At 37.7% G+C, this 14,608-nt stretch overlaps 3 protein-coding genes across 3 annotated transcripts; 1 reads left to right on the top strand and 2 right to left on the bottom strand.

Annotated features, from left to right (window-relative positions):
• Window positions 1-785: 785 nt before the first annotated feature.
• Window positions 786-2,496, bottom strand: LOC103410197 (uncharacterized). The gene is made up of 2 exons (XM_008348940.4): window positions 2,191-2,496; window positions 786-1,845 (listed from the first exon to the last, which is right to left on the bottom strand). Exons 1-2 carry the CDS (start codon window positions 2,449-2,451, stop codon window positions 1,204-1,206), a joined length of 903 nt encoding a protein of 300 aa, XP_008347162.3. The 5' UTR covers window positions 2,452-2,496; the 3' UTR covers window positions 786-1,203.
• Window positions 2,497-4,224: 1,728 nt separating this feature from the next.
• On the top strand, window positions 4,225-5,193 carry LOC139197765 (uncharacterized). Its single transcript, XM_070825724.1, has one exon. It carries the CDS (start codon window positions 4,225-4,227, stop codon window positions 5,191-5,193), a length of 969 nt encoding a protein of 322 aa, XP_070681825.1.
• Window positions 5,194-9,057: 3,864 nt separating this feature from the next.
• On the bottom strand, window positions 9,058-14,113 carry LOC103439325 (phragmoplastin DRP1B). Its single transcript, XM_008377872.4, has 16 exons — window positions 13,842-14,113; window positions 13,674-13,737; window positions 13,485-13,589; window positions 13,286-13,387; window positions 12,971-13,021; window positions 12,805-12,866; window positions 12,565-12,655; window positions 12,089-12,153; window positions 11,577-11,771; window positions 11,248-11,367; window positions 11,017-11,087; window positions 10,678-10,903; window positions 10,267-10,317; window positions 9,895-10,123; window positions 9,554-9,693; window positions 9,058-9,436 (listed from the first exon to the last, which is right to left on the bottom strand). Exons 1-16 carry the CDS (start codon window positions 13,968-13,970, stop codon window positions 9,308-9,310), a joined length of 1,830 nt encoding a protein of 609 aa, XP_008376094.1. The 5' UTR covers window positions 13,971-14,113; the 3' UTR covers window positions 9,058-9,307.
• Window positions 14,114-14,608: the final 495 nt, after the last annotated feature.

Genomic DNA, 14,608 nt, shown 5'->3' on the forward strand with positions numbered 1-14,608 from the left:
TTTAATGAAATTTATTTTTCATGTAAGGACTTGCAGGTATAACGCTTATCGAAGTACATTCAGTTGTTGAGATGAATCCCACATTGGTGAGATGAGAGACCTTGCATGTGCTTATAAGTAGTTAGGTGACTATCTATACTGCCAATTAGTTTTATGGTAGAACCTCAACTTCCTTATAGTATCAGAGCAGGTTGTCCCACATGTGAAGCCCAATGGACTTTGCATGTATTTATAAGTCGTTGAGCTACTCACTATATTGTCAATTGGTTTTATGGTGGAACCTCAACTTCCTTAATTATGAGCTTCCTATCCAACCTCTCTCTACCCCAAATTGTTGTCTTGATACCATGAAGAAAGTTGAATTTTCACAATAAAACCAAATGGCTATATGAGGAGTAGTTAGTTACTTATAAGTTATAACGACATACAAGGTCACTTATTTTCTTGATATGAGATTCACTCTCAACATACAATAATAAGCCAAGAGATCTATTTAATTGCATGTCACTATTAGGTTTTATCTCTTATGTTTGATGGTACCGCTAATGGATAGAAGGGCAAAGAATTGAATAACTTGTGCACCAAAGAACTAGTAATGAAACGAAAGGATAGTTACTTTCACTCTCATTTTCTCTTTTTATGTCCTCATTTTGTGTTTATCCCTTCTCCCTTGATTTATTAGTGCACTCTAAGGCTAGAAAAATTAGAAATGAGTGCATGGGAGAAAAAGTGGAGCGCCAAAATCACTACATACAGAAGGAAATTAAACAACTAGAATTACAAACTAAGTGAATATGTAAAGTGGATCAAATTTGAAATATTTTACAGATTATATACAGTTATTACACTTGATTTATATATATACTCACTCATCACTGATGAGTTTTTAAGAAACGCATAGAAATTATGAGATTTTCATACATAAAGAGTACAGTGATCAATCCACTAGTTCTCTAACTCTCTCTGGCTATGATGACATACCAACCTCTTCCATAGCCAGGCAGGGTTGAAGTTCATTCAACATTAAGATGCGAAACCAACATTGCCTGCAGGAACCTGCAGATTGAGGAGGCAACAAATACGAGGGTGAAGTCTCGAGAGATCACTTCACAGATTTGTTTGGAGAGTTCACATATAGAAGACATCCGGATCCTTTCTTATTCCCTTAGCAAGTTGAGACCAAAAGATAACATGAAAACTGATTTAGCCTGGAACCCTAAAGATATGTTCCTCACCACTCTTCTCATCAACCTTGACAACCCATTTGCTCTTACCACTCGTCTTCTTTCTTCCTCCACCCCAATTTTCATTTCCTCTCTGATCAATATTCTTCCCAATCATTGTGACCTCCATTCCTTTTCCTATCGGATGCTTCGTAGACCTTACCGGAACCCTCTTCTTTTTCTCTCCTAAATTCCCTTCCAATCCTTTTCTTTCACCAACCAAGTTATTAGCCACAACCACTGATTTTCTAGGGTTAACATCAAGCAACTTCAACAGCCTTGTGTACTCATCGTTCTTGCAATCAACCAGAGAAAAATCAATGTTCTCGTAATTCAACAAGAGCTCAAAAGGGTCACCGGTCTTGAACTCTACCAAGTCTTTAAGGCCTGAGTCTCTGATAACTTTCTTTGATTCATTAAGGACTGGCTCCGGAAGAATGCAAACCAATTTTCCACCTGTGTGTTTTGCAGCAGCTGCTAGGGCTATCGTTGACGGGGAAACACTTGAGGTGACCTCCACTATGAGTTTGGCTTTCATGCCAGCAGCCAAGGCCGATACAAATTCATTGCTGCCTGGCTCTTGTGTTTTCCATGAGTCACATTGTCTTCTGCGGTCATTACACTGCAGAAATGAATATAAATTTGGAGTTATAGCACATTTAAACAACACAAGAACCAAGATACACAGCTGAAAAACTAGGATTTATATGAAATTGTTCTTTTATTTGACTGCTACGACATGTTTTCAAACTGTCAATCTGTACAATTGAAAATGTAAACTTTAATTTGGTGTAATTTGTAATATTCTGACAATATAACGTGTCAACTATCTGGCAAGATTTTCAAGTCCCGTTTCGGTAACGACCTCTAAGAGAAACAAACCCAAGTGAATTCTTGAATCAATCATAAGTTCTTCTCCAAAAGAGAGAAATTAAACGTGAAAATAAAAATTCAAGGAAGAAAGTACCAGTTTTAGGGTATCAAAATAAGCGTTTGTAGCAGATGCTGCAGACCATTCCATCATCCTCATAGCCCCCATGATCTGATTCGTATAAATTGTTCCAATTCCGAACTTTGCACTAACCACAAATGATAGAAGATGCAACAAAACTTGAGCAATAACAATCAAGGACAAGGGATTAGAACGTGTTTTTCTCTCGCGACGTTCAGGACTAGAATTAAAACGCTTAGTGCAGTCCTGGTTTAATGTTTGTGGTCTACTGTTCATATATGTACTCTCTTTTTTTCTTGTTTGTTTGGTTTGATATGGTTTTTTTTTTTTTGGTGGTATTGTTGGTACTTGGTAGCATATATAAGAGGGAGAAGCTCAGAAGATCGAGGCCGTTCTGTATGATTGGAGCTGATTAATGACGCGGTGATCGATCGTGTCTAGTCAAACCGTGTTATAGTTTCTAGACCGTAGAGCAAAATACGCGCGGGCAGTATTGACTCAGCTCTCATTTTTCTAAAAATGGGAAACTCTGGTAGTTCTGCTAGAAGCTTAATTCTGGTTGTTGGTACAGGCTTAAAAGCTTCCACTATACTATTTAGATTTTGCAACATTCTAGTTTAGGGCCTCTAACATTTGTACTTCATTGAGGAAATATTCGGTGATCCAAAATACGGTCATGTGATGTTATATTTTCAATTAAATTATAACATAGGATAATGTTCAAAATCCGACATATCAACATTGTTGTTTATCCATATGAAATATACATATGATATGTGTTGTCAGTACTTATAAAAATTTCTCCACAAAAACGCAATAGACTGGTACATAATATGTTCAAATCATATCGTAGGATTGAAGTGTAATCGACTCTTTTTAAATATGTCTTTCCTTTCTTTTCATATGAAGTTGAATTTTTTATATTTTTTTTCTTATAAAAAAACGAAATAAGTTTTATAGAAAAACATGCCCTCATGTATAACGTAAGTCATCATATAAGACTAGTAACCTGACTTTACTCGATAAAGAGGTTAAGTAATTTTGATAAGGTTTAACACTTTAAAAGCACGGTAAATTACATTTTACATCTTTAGGTTTGTGTTCAACTACAACTTCATACAACATCTTTAAAACATATTTCAATCTTGTCACTTAGTATTACGGTCTAGTGTTATTCTTTTTCACTTGTAAGTAAGAGGTCTTAGGTTCAATTCTGGCCAAAAGCGAATTTGAACTACATTATTGCTAGCCTATTGAGATGCTAAACTCACTTCCTCCCTTTAATGTAGATAACACAATACAACAGGGATACGACAATTATAAATATATAAATATATCTAAAACATTATAAAATAAGCATTCAATTATTATACTACTCATGATCAAATTTATTTCAATAAACTTCAGATATTTAAAAGGATAATCCACCAACCAACCAAACTAGTTTCCAAACTTGAAAAACTAGAAAGAACATCCAAATGAATTTTTTTTTTAAAAAAAAAAAAAAAAGAAAAAAAAAGAAAGAGTATCATTTAACTTCCATGACGTTTCCCACTTTAACCAAAGTAGTATCCAGTGATGGTTCATCAAGTGAAAGGTTATTGTTGGAAGAATAATGCAAGCTTTTGTCTAGTTTTGATGGATAACAGCTCAGCTTTCGGCAGCTTTCGGCTAGTTTTAGTGCTAGTGTTAGCTGTTTGTTTTAGTCATGGTGCATCTCTTATTTAATGATTAGTTTAGGCATAGTTAAGTGATAATAATCCCTCATCATTGTAAAGCCAGTTAGTGGCTTAAGTTAGAGAGAGTGGAGGTCATCATTATGCTTGCTTAGCTGCCATTGTCCTCTACCTTTTGTCCTCCATTTTCTTTCCCGTTTCTTCTTCTATATATGTTTGATCTTGTAATTGTTTTATATATGAAATATACATAAAAAATTCAATATGGTATCAGAGCAGGAACTCTAAATTCCTGACTCTAGTAATCGTTTCCGCTAAGTTTCTTTTGCTCTAAGCCAAGATGGCTGAATAACTCTCTGAAACTAAAAGCTCGATGGATGCTCCAGCATTTTCTGACGTTGAGGTCAATCCTAATCAACGTCTCAGTTCTGTTTTGTTGAATGAATTCAACTACTTTCCCTGGAGTCGTGCAGTATCTCTTGCACTTGGAGGAAGATCAAAGATTGGCTATGTAAATGGTGCTATTGAAGCTCCAGTAATCACTTCTTCTACATACGAGTTGTGGCTGCGCAAAGATCAGTTGGTCATGTCTTGGTTGCTCAATTCAACGGAGATTGCTGAAATTTTTAGTTATTCCGAGTCATCCATGCATCTCTGGAAGCAAGTAAAAGAGATGTATGGAAATCAAAATAATGTTGCCCGTGTCTTCCAGCTTAAGAAGAATCTGGCAAGTCTACAACAAGGAAGCAAAACATTTGTTCAACACCTTGGCAGTCTTACAAACATGTGGAATGAGCTCGATGTTTATCGTCCTCATACCACTGATGCCACTGTGTTGATCAAGAGAGCAAAAGAAGACAAGATTTTTCAACTCTTGGCAAGCTTAGGTCCAGAGTTCGAAGACCTTAGAAGTCACATCTTAATGAATGCTGAACTCCCTTCCTTCACTGGTGTGTGTGCCATAATCCAAAGGGAAGAAGTAAGGAGGAAAGTCATGAATCAAGAGACTAAAGACAGCGTTTCTGAGACTAGGGCTTATGTCTCTAGCAACAAACGTCCTGAAGGCAAAGTTTACAAGGGAAAAAGACCAGATTTAAAGTGCAGCTACTGTGATTCTCTTGGCCATATAAAAGATAGATGTTGGATTCTTCATACTGAATTGAAGCCTAAGTTCTTGAAGGAGACAAAAGGTCCAGAGATAAAGGGTACACAAAAATATCTGAACAACAATAGCTACATGGCCAACCATGCAGCTACCTTGTCGACAGAAGGAATGGTGAATTTCACTACCAATCCTGCTGCATTAATCAATGATTTTGCAGCATATCTCTACAGCAAATAGGTGCTTAACAATATAGATGAAGCTCCCGTAGCTGAAGAGAAAAATCAAACAGCTTTACTTGGAAAATTTGCTGGTTTTCTGGCTAAACATGACCATGTTTCACAGAAAGATATCCCAGGTATTTTTAGTGCCTTCTCTACTGCCCTAAATGCTAATAATGAACATGATTATTGGATCATTGACTCAGGAGCCACGGATCACATGACAAATAAAATTAATAACTTACATGATTTTACAAAAATGACAAATTTTTATCAAGTGTCAGTAGCTAATGGGAAGGGTGCCACAGTTGTAGGAAAAGGAAAAATCAACTTATTGTCAAAACACATAGAGTCAACAGCCCTTTACATACCTTTTTTTCCTTTTCAACTTCTATTAGTATGAGCTATCACCAATTCTCTAAACTGTCTAGTCATTTTCTCCCCTCACAATGTCATTTTTCAGGATATCATCACCAAGAGAACGATTGGTGAAGGTTTCTTGTTGAATGGGCTTTACTACTTGGCTAAAGACACTAAGAATCCCAAGTTTTTTCAAGTCAGTTCAAGTGTTTTTCAAGACCAACAACTTTGGCATCAACGTTTGGCACATCCTTCTGATAAAGTAATGTCTTTTTTGTTTCCAAAAATATGTAAGGACAAGTTAAAGTGTGATGTTTGTCACTTGTCTAAGTTTTCTAGGTTGCCTTTTGATTCTTCCACTTCTAGAGCTAGCCATCCTTTCGAAATCATTCATTCAGACATTTGGGGTCCAATACTAGAGTCCTTTGATGGATATAAATACTTTGTAACCTTTGTTGATGATTTTACAAGGATGACTTGGTTGTATCTTTTGAAATTTAAGAGTGAACTTTCAAATGTTTTTCAAGATTTTCACAAACTGGTTGGTACTCAATTTGCATCAAAAATTCATATATTAAGATTCGACAATGGCACTGAATACATGTCCCATAACATGTCTCAATATCTTAGTATTCATGGCATACTACACCAAACAACATGTGTTGGCACACCTCAACAAAATGGGATTGCTGAGAGAAAGAATAGAGACCTTCTTGAGAAAACAAGATCAATCATGTTTCATATGAATGTGCCAAAGAAATTTTGGTCACAAGGAGTACTTACAGCTGCCTACCTAATCAATAGATTGCCTAGTAGAGTACTCAGTTTCAAGTCTCCATATGAAGTGCTGAATGACAGACAGAGTGATCTCTCACACTTGAGAGTTTTTGGGTCCACTTACTTTGTTCACAACCAATCTCTCCACCATGATAAACTGGATCCTCGAGCAACCAAATGTGTTTTCTTTGGTTACTCGTCTACCCAAAAGGGCTACAAGTGTTACAATCCAATCACAAAGAAAATAATGGTTTCAAGGGATGTGAGATTTGATGAAAACATGCTCTACTTCTCCAAGAAACTAAGTGATGCAGATCAGGGGGAGTTTTTGAGTGACATGTTTCCATTACCTAGTGTTCCTCTCTATCAAGAAAGTCCCATTTCACGTAACCCACCAACTCTATTGCATGAGCTACCTTCATCTCAAACCACAGATATTGAACCTCAAGTTCCAATTCGTCGAAACCCTTCTAGGGTTCGACAGCCTCCACTTCGACTACATGATTATGTCACCTACACTTCTAGGTATCCTCTTACAAACTTTGTTTCCTATAAGCAGTTTTCCCCCTCTCATACTTCTTTTCTTAGTACCTTGGACAATACTCATGAACCACAAACATTTCAAGAAGCAAATAAACTTGAAATTTGGCAAAAAGTGATGATGGATGAACTGCAAGCTCTTCATGACAACCGAACCTAGAGTGTAGTTAAACTTCCCGAAGGGAGTTGGCCGTCGTTGGGTGTACAAGACTAAGTTCAACTCAGATGGGACGATTGAAAAGCACAAAGCTCGTTTGGTGGCTCGTGGATTTACTCAGACTTATGGCTTGGATTACAAGGAAACATTTGCTCCCGTAGCCAAAATGAACATTGTAAGGGTTCTATTATCAGTTGTCGTAAATAAGTCTTGGCCTCTTTATCAAATGGATGTGAAGAATGCTTTTTTGCATGGGGAATTAGAGGAAGAAGTGTACATGAAACTACCACCCAGACATCCTCAATCAGATGACCCTGACATGGTTTGTAAACTGCACAAATCCATTTATGGATTGAAACAGTCTCCACGTGCATGGTATGCAAAACTGAGCTCCATTCTTGAAGAGTTTGGCTTTCAAAGAAGTAGTGCTGATTCCTCACTATTTGTTCGTGATGGCTTAGTTGGAAAAGTAATCGTTTTAATCTACGTTGATGATCTTATAGTGACAGGTGACAATGCTGAAGAAATTTACTCTCTCAAGCTCGCTCTTCAAAACAAATTTGCAATAAAAGATTTGGGACGTCTCAAATATTTCCAAGGTATTGAGCTTGCAAATTCACAGGAATGCCTCTTTCTCAATCAAAGGAAATACATTCTTGATCTTTTGAAGGACTCTGGCTTAATAGATGGTAAACCTGCACGTACTCCTTTGGATAGCAAGCTACAACTTAGTACTCACAGTGAAGCTCTCTCTGATATTACTAAGTATCAAAGACTTGTAGGAAAGCTTATTTATCTCACAATCACGCGTCCTGATAACTCTTATGCCGTGAGTATTGTGAGTCAATTTATGCATGCTCCTACATTAGCTCATATGCAAATTGTGAAGAGAATTCTTCGTTATCTAAAAGGGTCTATTGGTCGAGGACTCCTTATGACAAAAAATGATAGCACTGCCATCATGGGATATACAGATGCTGATTGGGTTGGGAATTCTCTTGATCGCAAGTTAACAACAGGTTTTTGCACCTTTGTAGGTGGCAATTTGGTAACATGGCGCAGCAAGAAGCAAACTGTCGTAGCTTGATCCAGTGCAGAGGCCGAGTATCGAGCTATGGCCTCCACTGCGTGTGAACTTATTTGGCTAAAAAGCCTTCTGTTGGATCTAGGCTTTCCCAGCAATGAACCTATGTCTATGTTCTGTGACAATCAAGCTGACATGCACATTACTTCCAATCCAATCTTCCACGAGAGAACGAAGCATATTGAAGTGGATTGTCATTATGTTCGAGCACAGGTTCAATCCAAAATCATAACCACCTACTATACTCGCAGTCATGATCAGTTGGCTGATATTTTTACCAAATCTCTTCCTACGGTTCCGTTTCTGTGCATTCTGTCCAAGCTTGGCTCAAGGGATCCCCTAGATCCAGCTTGAGGGGGAGTGTTGGAAGAATAATGCAAGCTTTTGTCTAGTTTTGATGGATAACAGCTCAGCTTTCGGCTAGTCTTAGTGCTAGTGTTAGCTGTTTGTTTTAGTCATGGTGCATCTCTTATTTAATGATTACTTTAGGCATAGTTAAGTGATAATATTCCCTCATCATTGTAAAGTCAGTTAGTGGCTTAAGTTAGAGAGAGTGGAGGTCATCATTATGCTTGCTTAGCTGCCATTGTTCTCTACCTTTTGTCCTCCATTTTCTTTCCCGTTTCTTCTTATATATATGTTTGATCTTGTAACTGTTTTATATATGAAATATACATAAAAAATTCAATAGTTATCAATTTCAAGCATCCCGACACTTTCTTCACCCAAGTTATCAAGGCCATCTCCTCAAACATCCCACAATTGAGTAATACCATCATTGTAGGTTGAGCTATTATTATTGGGCAAAGAAACTTACGTACGTAGGAGCAGAATCTAATTTAATAATTTTTCGTATGTTAAACTTTGATATGTAATGTTTTTTTTTCTGTTCTCACAATGACAAAAAGAAAAAAAAAAGAAAAAAAAAAGCGGAAAGGTGGAAGAAAATTTTAATTGCCGAAAAATGTCTAAACTATATCCCTTTAACAGAAAATGATAACAAAACTTTAATAAGCTCTTTCTTAACAAGAAAGTTAACCCAATAGAATAGAATGGGCGTCATTAAGATGATGACAAAATTCCCTAACACACGAAGCCAAGGTAATTAATGAAAAAAGAATTAGTAACTAATCATGAAGCAAACCAATTACTGCCAGCCTAATTACTATATTCTAACTCCTAACAAAGCAATTATTCTCCTCTCTCTCTCTCTCTCTACTTGGACCAAGCAACTGCTTCAATCTCAGACTGGGCACTTCTGTACAACTCTAGCCTCTTTGCAAGCAATGTACGCCTCTGCATGACCGCCGGATCCTCGTCCAGCAACTTAGCCAACTGCCTTGCCTGCAACGAAAAGAAAATAGTTTCGAAAATCTTATAACTCTAATTCTACCGGCCTTAGTTTCTTTGTTCTTTTCAAATATTTTCGTAAATTTCACTCTTCTAGGGAACAATCCTCACCTCCTTCGCACCCAACTCTGCAAAGAAATGATCGAGCAAGATGCGTTTGGCCTCCCGTACTTGACAGTAGACGATGGACTTTGGGATGGCAATCCTTAAACTCGAGCAAACCATGTTGACATAGTTTAACACATTGTGTCCTGTTTGTTTCAAACACAAAAGAACCACGATCATCAACGCAACCACATAAACTGATAAACCTAATGATGATGGTAGAATGAAATGGTTATCAAACAGGCCATTAATATGTATCGTTTTAAGATTCTACCTCCCAGTTCTTGTTAAGTGATTCAAATCTTGGATATGATTATAGAGGTATTTAGTATTAGAGAGCAACTCACCAACCCGCCGGAGGTACGAATCATTATATCTGTCGAAGAGTGAGTGTGTCGGATTTCCACCCTTGTCAATATCTTGAGGAAGCTTGCGGAAAAAGTCAACTGTTAGGTAGCCACATTCCATATCTACTAGCTGCAGAGTAGCTCTCTTGCTTTCTTCTTTCATCCTTTCCAGCGACTCAAATGCTGCATTTGCAACTTCTACCCTTAAAGTGGGATACTGCTTTAGTTCCTACATACCAAAGAAGAACCATCCATTAAGAGAAAAGATTAATCATGTTTAGGGACAAATAAGGAATGATAAGCAATGTTGACAAGCTGTCCTAAATTCCTAATTTATGGACAGAATTCAGGAATACAAGGTAATGAACTTACCGTAGTCTCGTTGATAGATTTCTGAGCCAAATCCTTCAATATGCCATGAACCTGATATCGTGACAAAAGAAAATCAAGCAAAATGATTTGAAGCACTGACACAGTATACATGTTTGCAATGAAAAAATATTATGCTAGCACCAGCAGCAGCACTGGCAATAACAGTTGGAGAATTAAAACAAACAAAAGATTGTGCGGAATGAAAATACAAAAATCAACATCTCCTTATTAACACATTCGTGTGCGCATCCCATGCTGCAAAGAAAGCATTTTCCCTCAGGTATGAAAATCTTTTGGCCACATGGAAACTAAGACACTAGCTTACTCGTGCACTATCAATCTAAGATGAAGAAAAAAAACTCCCAGGGTTTATTGCCTATGGAGATTACATGCAAAGATATGTATGCACACCGCATCAACAGCCGCCTCTGCAGGACCTCTGATGCAGAGCAATGAAGATTCGATAAGGCGACGGTAACCTTGTTCAGGAGCAACTAGATGAGGTTGGTATCCATCTGCTTCAGTAATTAGCTTTCGGATGTTATCCATTGAAAGATGCTTGTCAAACTGCAACCGCTTCAAAGCAGCTGGAAATTGATTGTCAAACACTCCATAAACTTTCTCACCACCAGAGCGCCTGGAGAAAATGGAAATTATCATAAATCCCAAGGTTGAATAAGGAAACCAAAATGAGATGAAAACAAACTTTCCAATTAACTTCAAATCGGACAATGATAGCACAATACATACACGCCATCTAGATGTTCTTTAAATATCTGATCAAAAGTACGAGAGATCTCCATGATCACATATAATTTTCCCTGCATGTGAAAAAAAACCAATGAAACTGAAATTAGCAATGCTTATTGTACTACAACAATACAACAATACAGACCGCCCAAGAAATTTTTGCTAGGTCTACATATCATGGTGAAAAGTACAGGATAAGCCAAAAGGAACTATTTATATGTATATTCTTACCCCAGTATCAGCAGCAATAGGCTTCCCGAGTCGGCTTAGTTCTGCCTCTAGTTCACCAATAGTTTTGCTGACAAGAGACTGAAGGCCTGGAATTCGCGACTTTATGACAACTTCTAGATGCTGAAAGTTTGATGACATATAGCGATAGGTACGAAGTTCATCAGTAAAACAAAACAAAACTGTCCACCATTGCAAATATATCATTAAAAGCAAGCAGACTGGATTTCTTAAGTATGTTCTCTAACTTTATAATCTATAAGAGCATAATTGTGCGTGAAAGCTCAACAACTGAGCATGTAAAATGCATTTAGGATAACAAACCTGCATACCTTAGAAAGCACCCTGCCCAAATGCTCAGAGCCCATCCTGTTTGCAAGATGCCTGTACTCTGGGCTACTAGAAAAATATTCACGCTCTCTACGCCTAGCAGCAATCATATCAACACTCTTGTTTATATCGGCTTGAGAGCGATTGACAACGCCAATCCAGGGGAACTGTAGCTTATATGATCTTCCTTCCAAAATCTGAAAAGTAAAAGTAAAGTAAACCCTAGAAACTGGAAACTCTCAATGCAGGCAGCCATAATGATACTGTAACGAGACTTTTGAGTACAAAACATATCATGAAAACATGCTTGCAGCATTGATGATCTCAGAGCACCACCCTTACAATTTACTCAGAACATTAGGTTTCACAGAGGCCTAGAACAAGGGATCTGAAAACATGACAATAAAATGTCACCGAGCAGGTAAACTGCTTGATTCCACATCTTAAAAGCATTTGCTTTCTTATTTTTCTTTTCCTTTTTCCTCTTTTGTCTATGAATTCAGAAGTGACTTACATCAACTGCATTTGTACCCTGGTCCATAAGATCAATCTTCGTCAGAACTCCAAATGTCCTCTCCCCTGAGAAATGGGAAACCAAATTTAAAATCAATGTGTGTAAATAATACTCCTAATTAGTGAAATATGCCACTTTTGAAATGACATATGTTTTGATCAACCGAAGACGAGAGCATTTCTCAAAACCAGTGGAAACAGAACTTAAAAGTTGAACATATGAAATCTTGATATCCTTTCACCTCACTGCTGCAAATTAAAACCATCTTCTTGTCTTTTTTGTTCCTTTTCACATCTTCCACCGTTCCAGTTTACAAGTTGTCAAATTTGTTCACCTGCTCAATCTCTTTTTTTTTTTTTTTTTTTTTTTTTGATCTTTGGAATTAAGTAGGCTTATTAATCATCCGCACCATGTATTTTTGGCTAGAAGGTGAAAAATTCATGGCAATTCCATAAGGAAACATTTTATAATCTTACCTTTAGGGTCAACTTCACGAGAGATCTTAATTGCATCAGAAGTAGCGAGATCTTGGTTGGCAGGGGAAATTGCCAAAATAATACAGTTGGGCTGGCAAGAAAAGGCATATTATTCCAATAAATTAAGCATATTTCATCTCATGAAACATAAACTCACTCAATACCTCATAGAAACACAAAACGCAAGTCTCATAATCTAATAGCTCATAAATGTTCTCAACAAAACAGTAAGAAGATTACCTTCTCGATGAAGGACCTAACCATGTCGTCAATGTCCTTCACGGTGCTCTCTGGTTGACCATCTACAAGACCACAAAATTGACACAACGTCAACTTAACTAAGGTGCCAACTTCCAAGGGAATTTATCCAACGCTACTTGAAAATGCTTAAAGGAATTTAACTCACCAACAGCGACTTTCGTGAGCCCAGGAAGATCGATCAATGTCAAGTTCACAACTGCCAAGATAAACAAATCATATAGATAAATAGAACAGATTTGATAAAATCCTAGTGAAGATTACCGTGAAAAATTTAGTGAAAGAGAACTAAAGCGATTAGAAAAACTTTGTGAGCTCCAGAGTAAGTAACCTCTCTTTCTTTCCTTTTTTTTCTTAACCTTTATCTCTAAATTTATTATGAGCAATCAAACCAGTTAGCTGCATTCTGATTTTTGGGAATGTCAAATCCAACGATTCAAGGTTTTCGACAATTCTGTCTCACCGTTAGGGGAGAAGATACTAAGATGGATAGGAACGGTAGAAATCGCCTTCGAGCGGCCCGTCTCTCTGTCGGTTTCATCAGATATCTCCTGCCTCACAGCAGCTACACATACACAACGAAACAAGATCAGCATTTGCAACGCAAGTCAAGAAACCAAATCAATTTGCAGGAACAACGAAGAAGAAGAGAAGGAAATTACCAAAATCAGTGAACCGCTTCCTCGGGAGGTGCATAAACTCAGCGTATTCTCTTCCTTCGTCGATCTTATGCAGCTGCAAAACCAGAGGACGCCTCGTAACAATTCCTGCACGCAACGTGTACGAATCAAAAGCAGGAAAACCAACGCGTCCGGGTAAGAAACAGAAAACGACGGCGTTTCATGCATTACCTGAACCGCGAGGAAGAAAGTCCTTGCCGACGACGCTCTCCAACACCGAAGACTTGCCGGAGCTCTGTCGAAGCAAGAAAGAAAACGAGAGACCAGAAACGAGAAATTCAATGAGATTGAATTCAAGAAAGCGTGAAATATGAGAGGGAGAAGTGAGAAATGAGAGACCTGGCCGCCGACAACGGCGATGGCGGGCAAGGAGTCCCAGAGAGTGGGCATGGCGCCCTCCTCACCGTGGTCGCCGAGGGCTGTGCACGCCCGCTGTATTTTGTTCACCAGCGATATCAGATTCTCCATCGTACGGACGATTCGGATCGCTGAGTCGAGTCGTTTTCGAGGATCAGTAGGAGGTGGGAGCGTCGAGAGAGAGAAATAACCGGATTTTGGAGGTTGGAGGTTGGAGAAGGAAACGACGGGAAATGGAATTTTGGGTCGTTGGTGCGAAAATTTTCCAAAGATTTGAAAATTGGGCCAGTTTTGGATTAAAAGCCCAAAAAGATGCTTGACCGATTCTACCGGAGCTGATGCTTAATATGGACTTTAAACGAATTCAATTTTTGGCCCAACTCCTAACCTATCCAAAACCGCCTTGGAAAATTTTGGTTTTCCATATTCGTCAATTCAAATTATACGGTCTGGTGTTATTTTTTTTAATTGTAAGTGATAAGTTTTTTAAGTTCGATACTAATTTATTTTGCATCTCATACCTTGGCATAAAATGTAGCGTATTGTTTATTGTATCAATGTCACAATTATAACCATTTATGTTTAATTATCATCTAAATCTCTGCAAGAAAAATCAACAAAGTTTAAGATCGTTTAATTGTTTACATATATTAAATAAATAAATGGTTCATCCTCAAAATTTAGTAGCTGCAAAAACTGTCAAATATGTACAAAAGACTATATGATATTCAGTTTGTTTTAAGTTTTGT

The sequence above is a fragment of the Malus domestica genome, chromosome 07 (assembly GCF_042453785.1).
Source record: "Malus domestica chromosome 07, GDT2T_hap1".
Lineage (NCBI taxonomy): Eukaryota > Viridiplantae > Streptophyta > Magnoliopsida > Rosales > Rosaceae > Malus > Malus domestica.

What these genes read in the sequence shown, in the direction of transcription:
- LOC103410197 (XM_008348940.4), bottom strand. Translation starts at nt 2,451, where the DNA reads ATGAACAGTAGACCACAAACATTAAACCAGGACTGCACTAAGCGTTTT. An exon ending in ATTTTGATACCCTAAAACTG is followed by an intron (nt 1,846 to 2,190) that starts GTACTTTCTTCC and finishes TCATTTCTGCAG; the next exon opens with TGTAATGACCGCAGAAGACA.
- LOC139197765 (XM_070825724.1), top strand. Translation starts at nt 4,225, where the DNA reads ATGGATGCTCCAGCATTTTCTGACGTTGAGGTCAATCCTAATCAACGT.
- LOC103439325 (XM_008377872.4), bottom strand. Translation starts at nt 13,970, where the DNA reads ATGGAGAATCTGATATCGCTGGTGAACAAAATACAGCGGGCGTGCACA. An exon ending in TCGCCGTTGTCGGCGGCCAG is followed by an intron (nt 13,738 to 13,841) that starts GTCTCTCATTTC and finishes TTGCTTCGACAG; the next exon opens with AGCTCCGGCAAGTCTTCGGT. An exon ending in TCGTGAAGTTGACCCTAAAG is followed by an intron (nt 12,154 to 12,564) that starts GTAAGATTATAA and finishes CCCATTTCTCAG; the next exon opens with GGGAGAGGACATTTGGAGTT.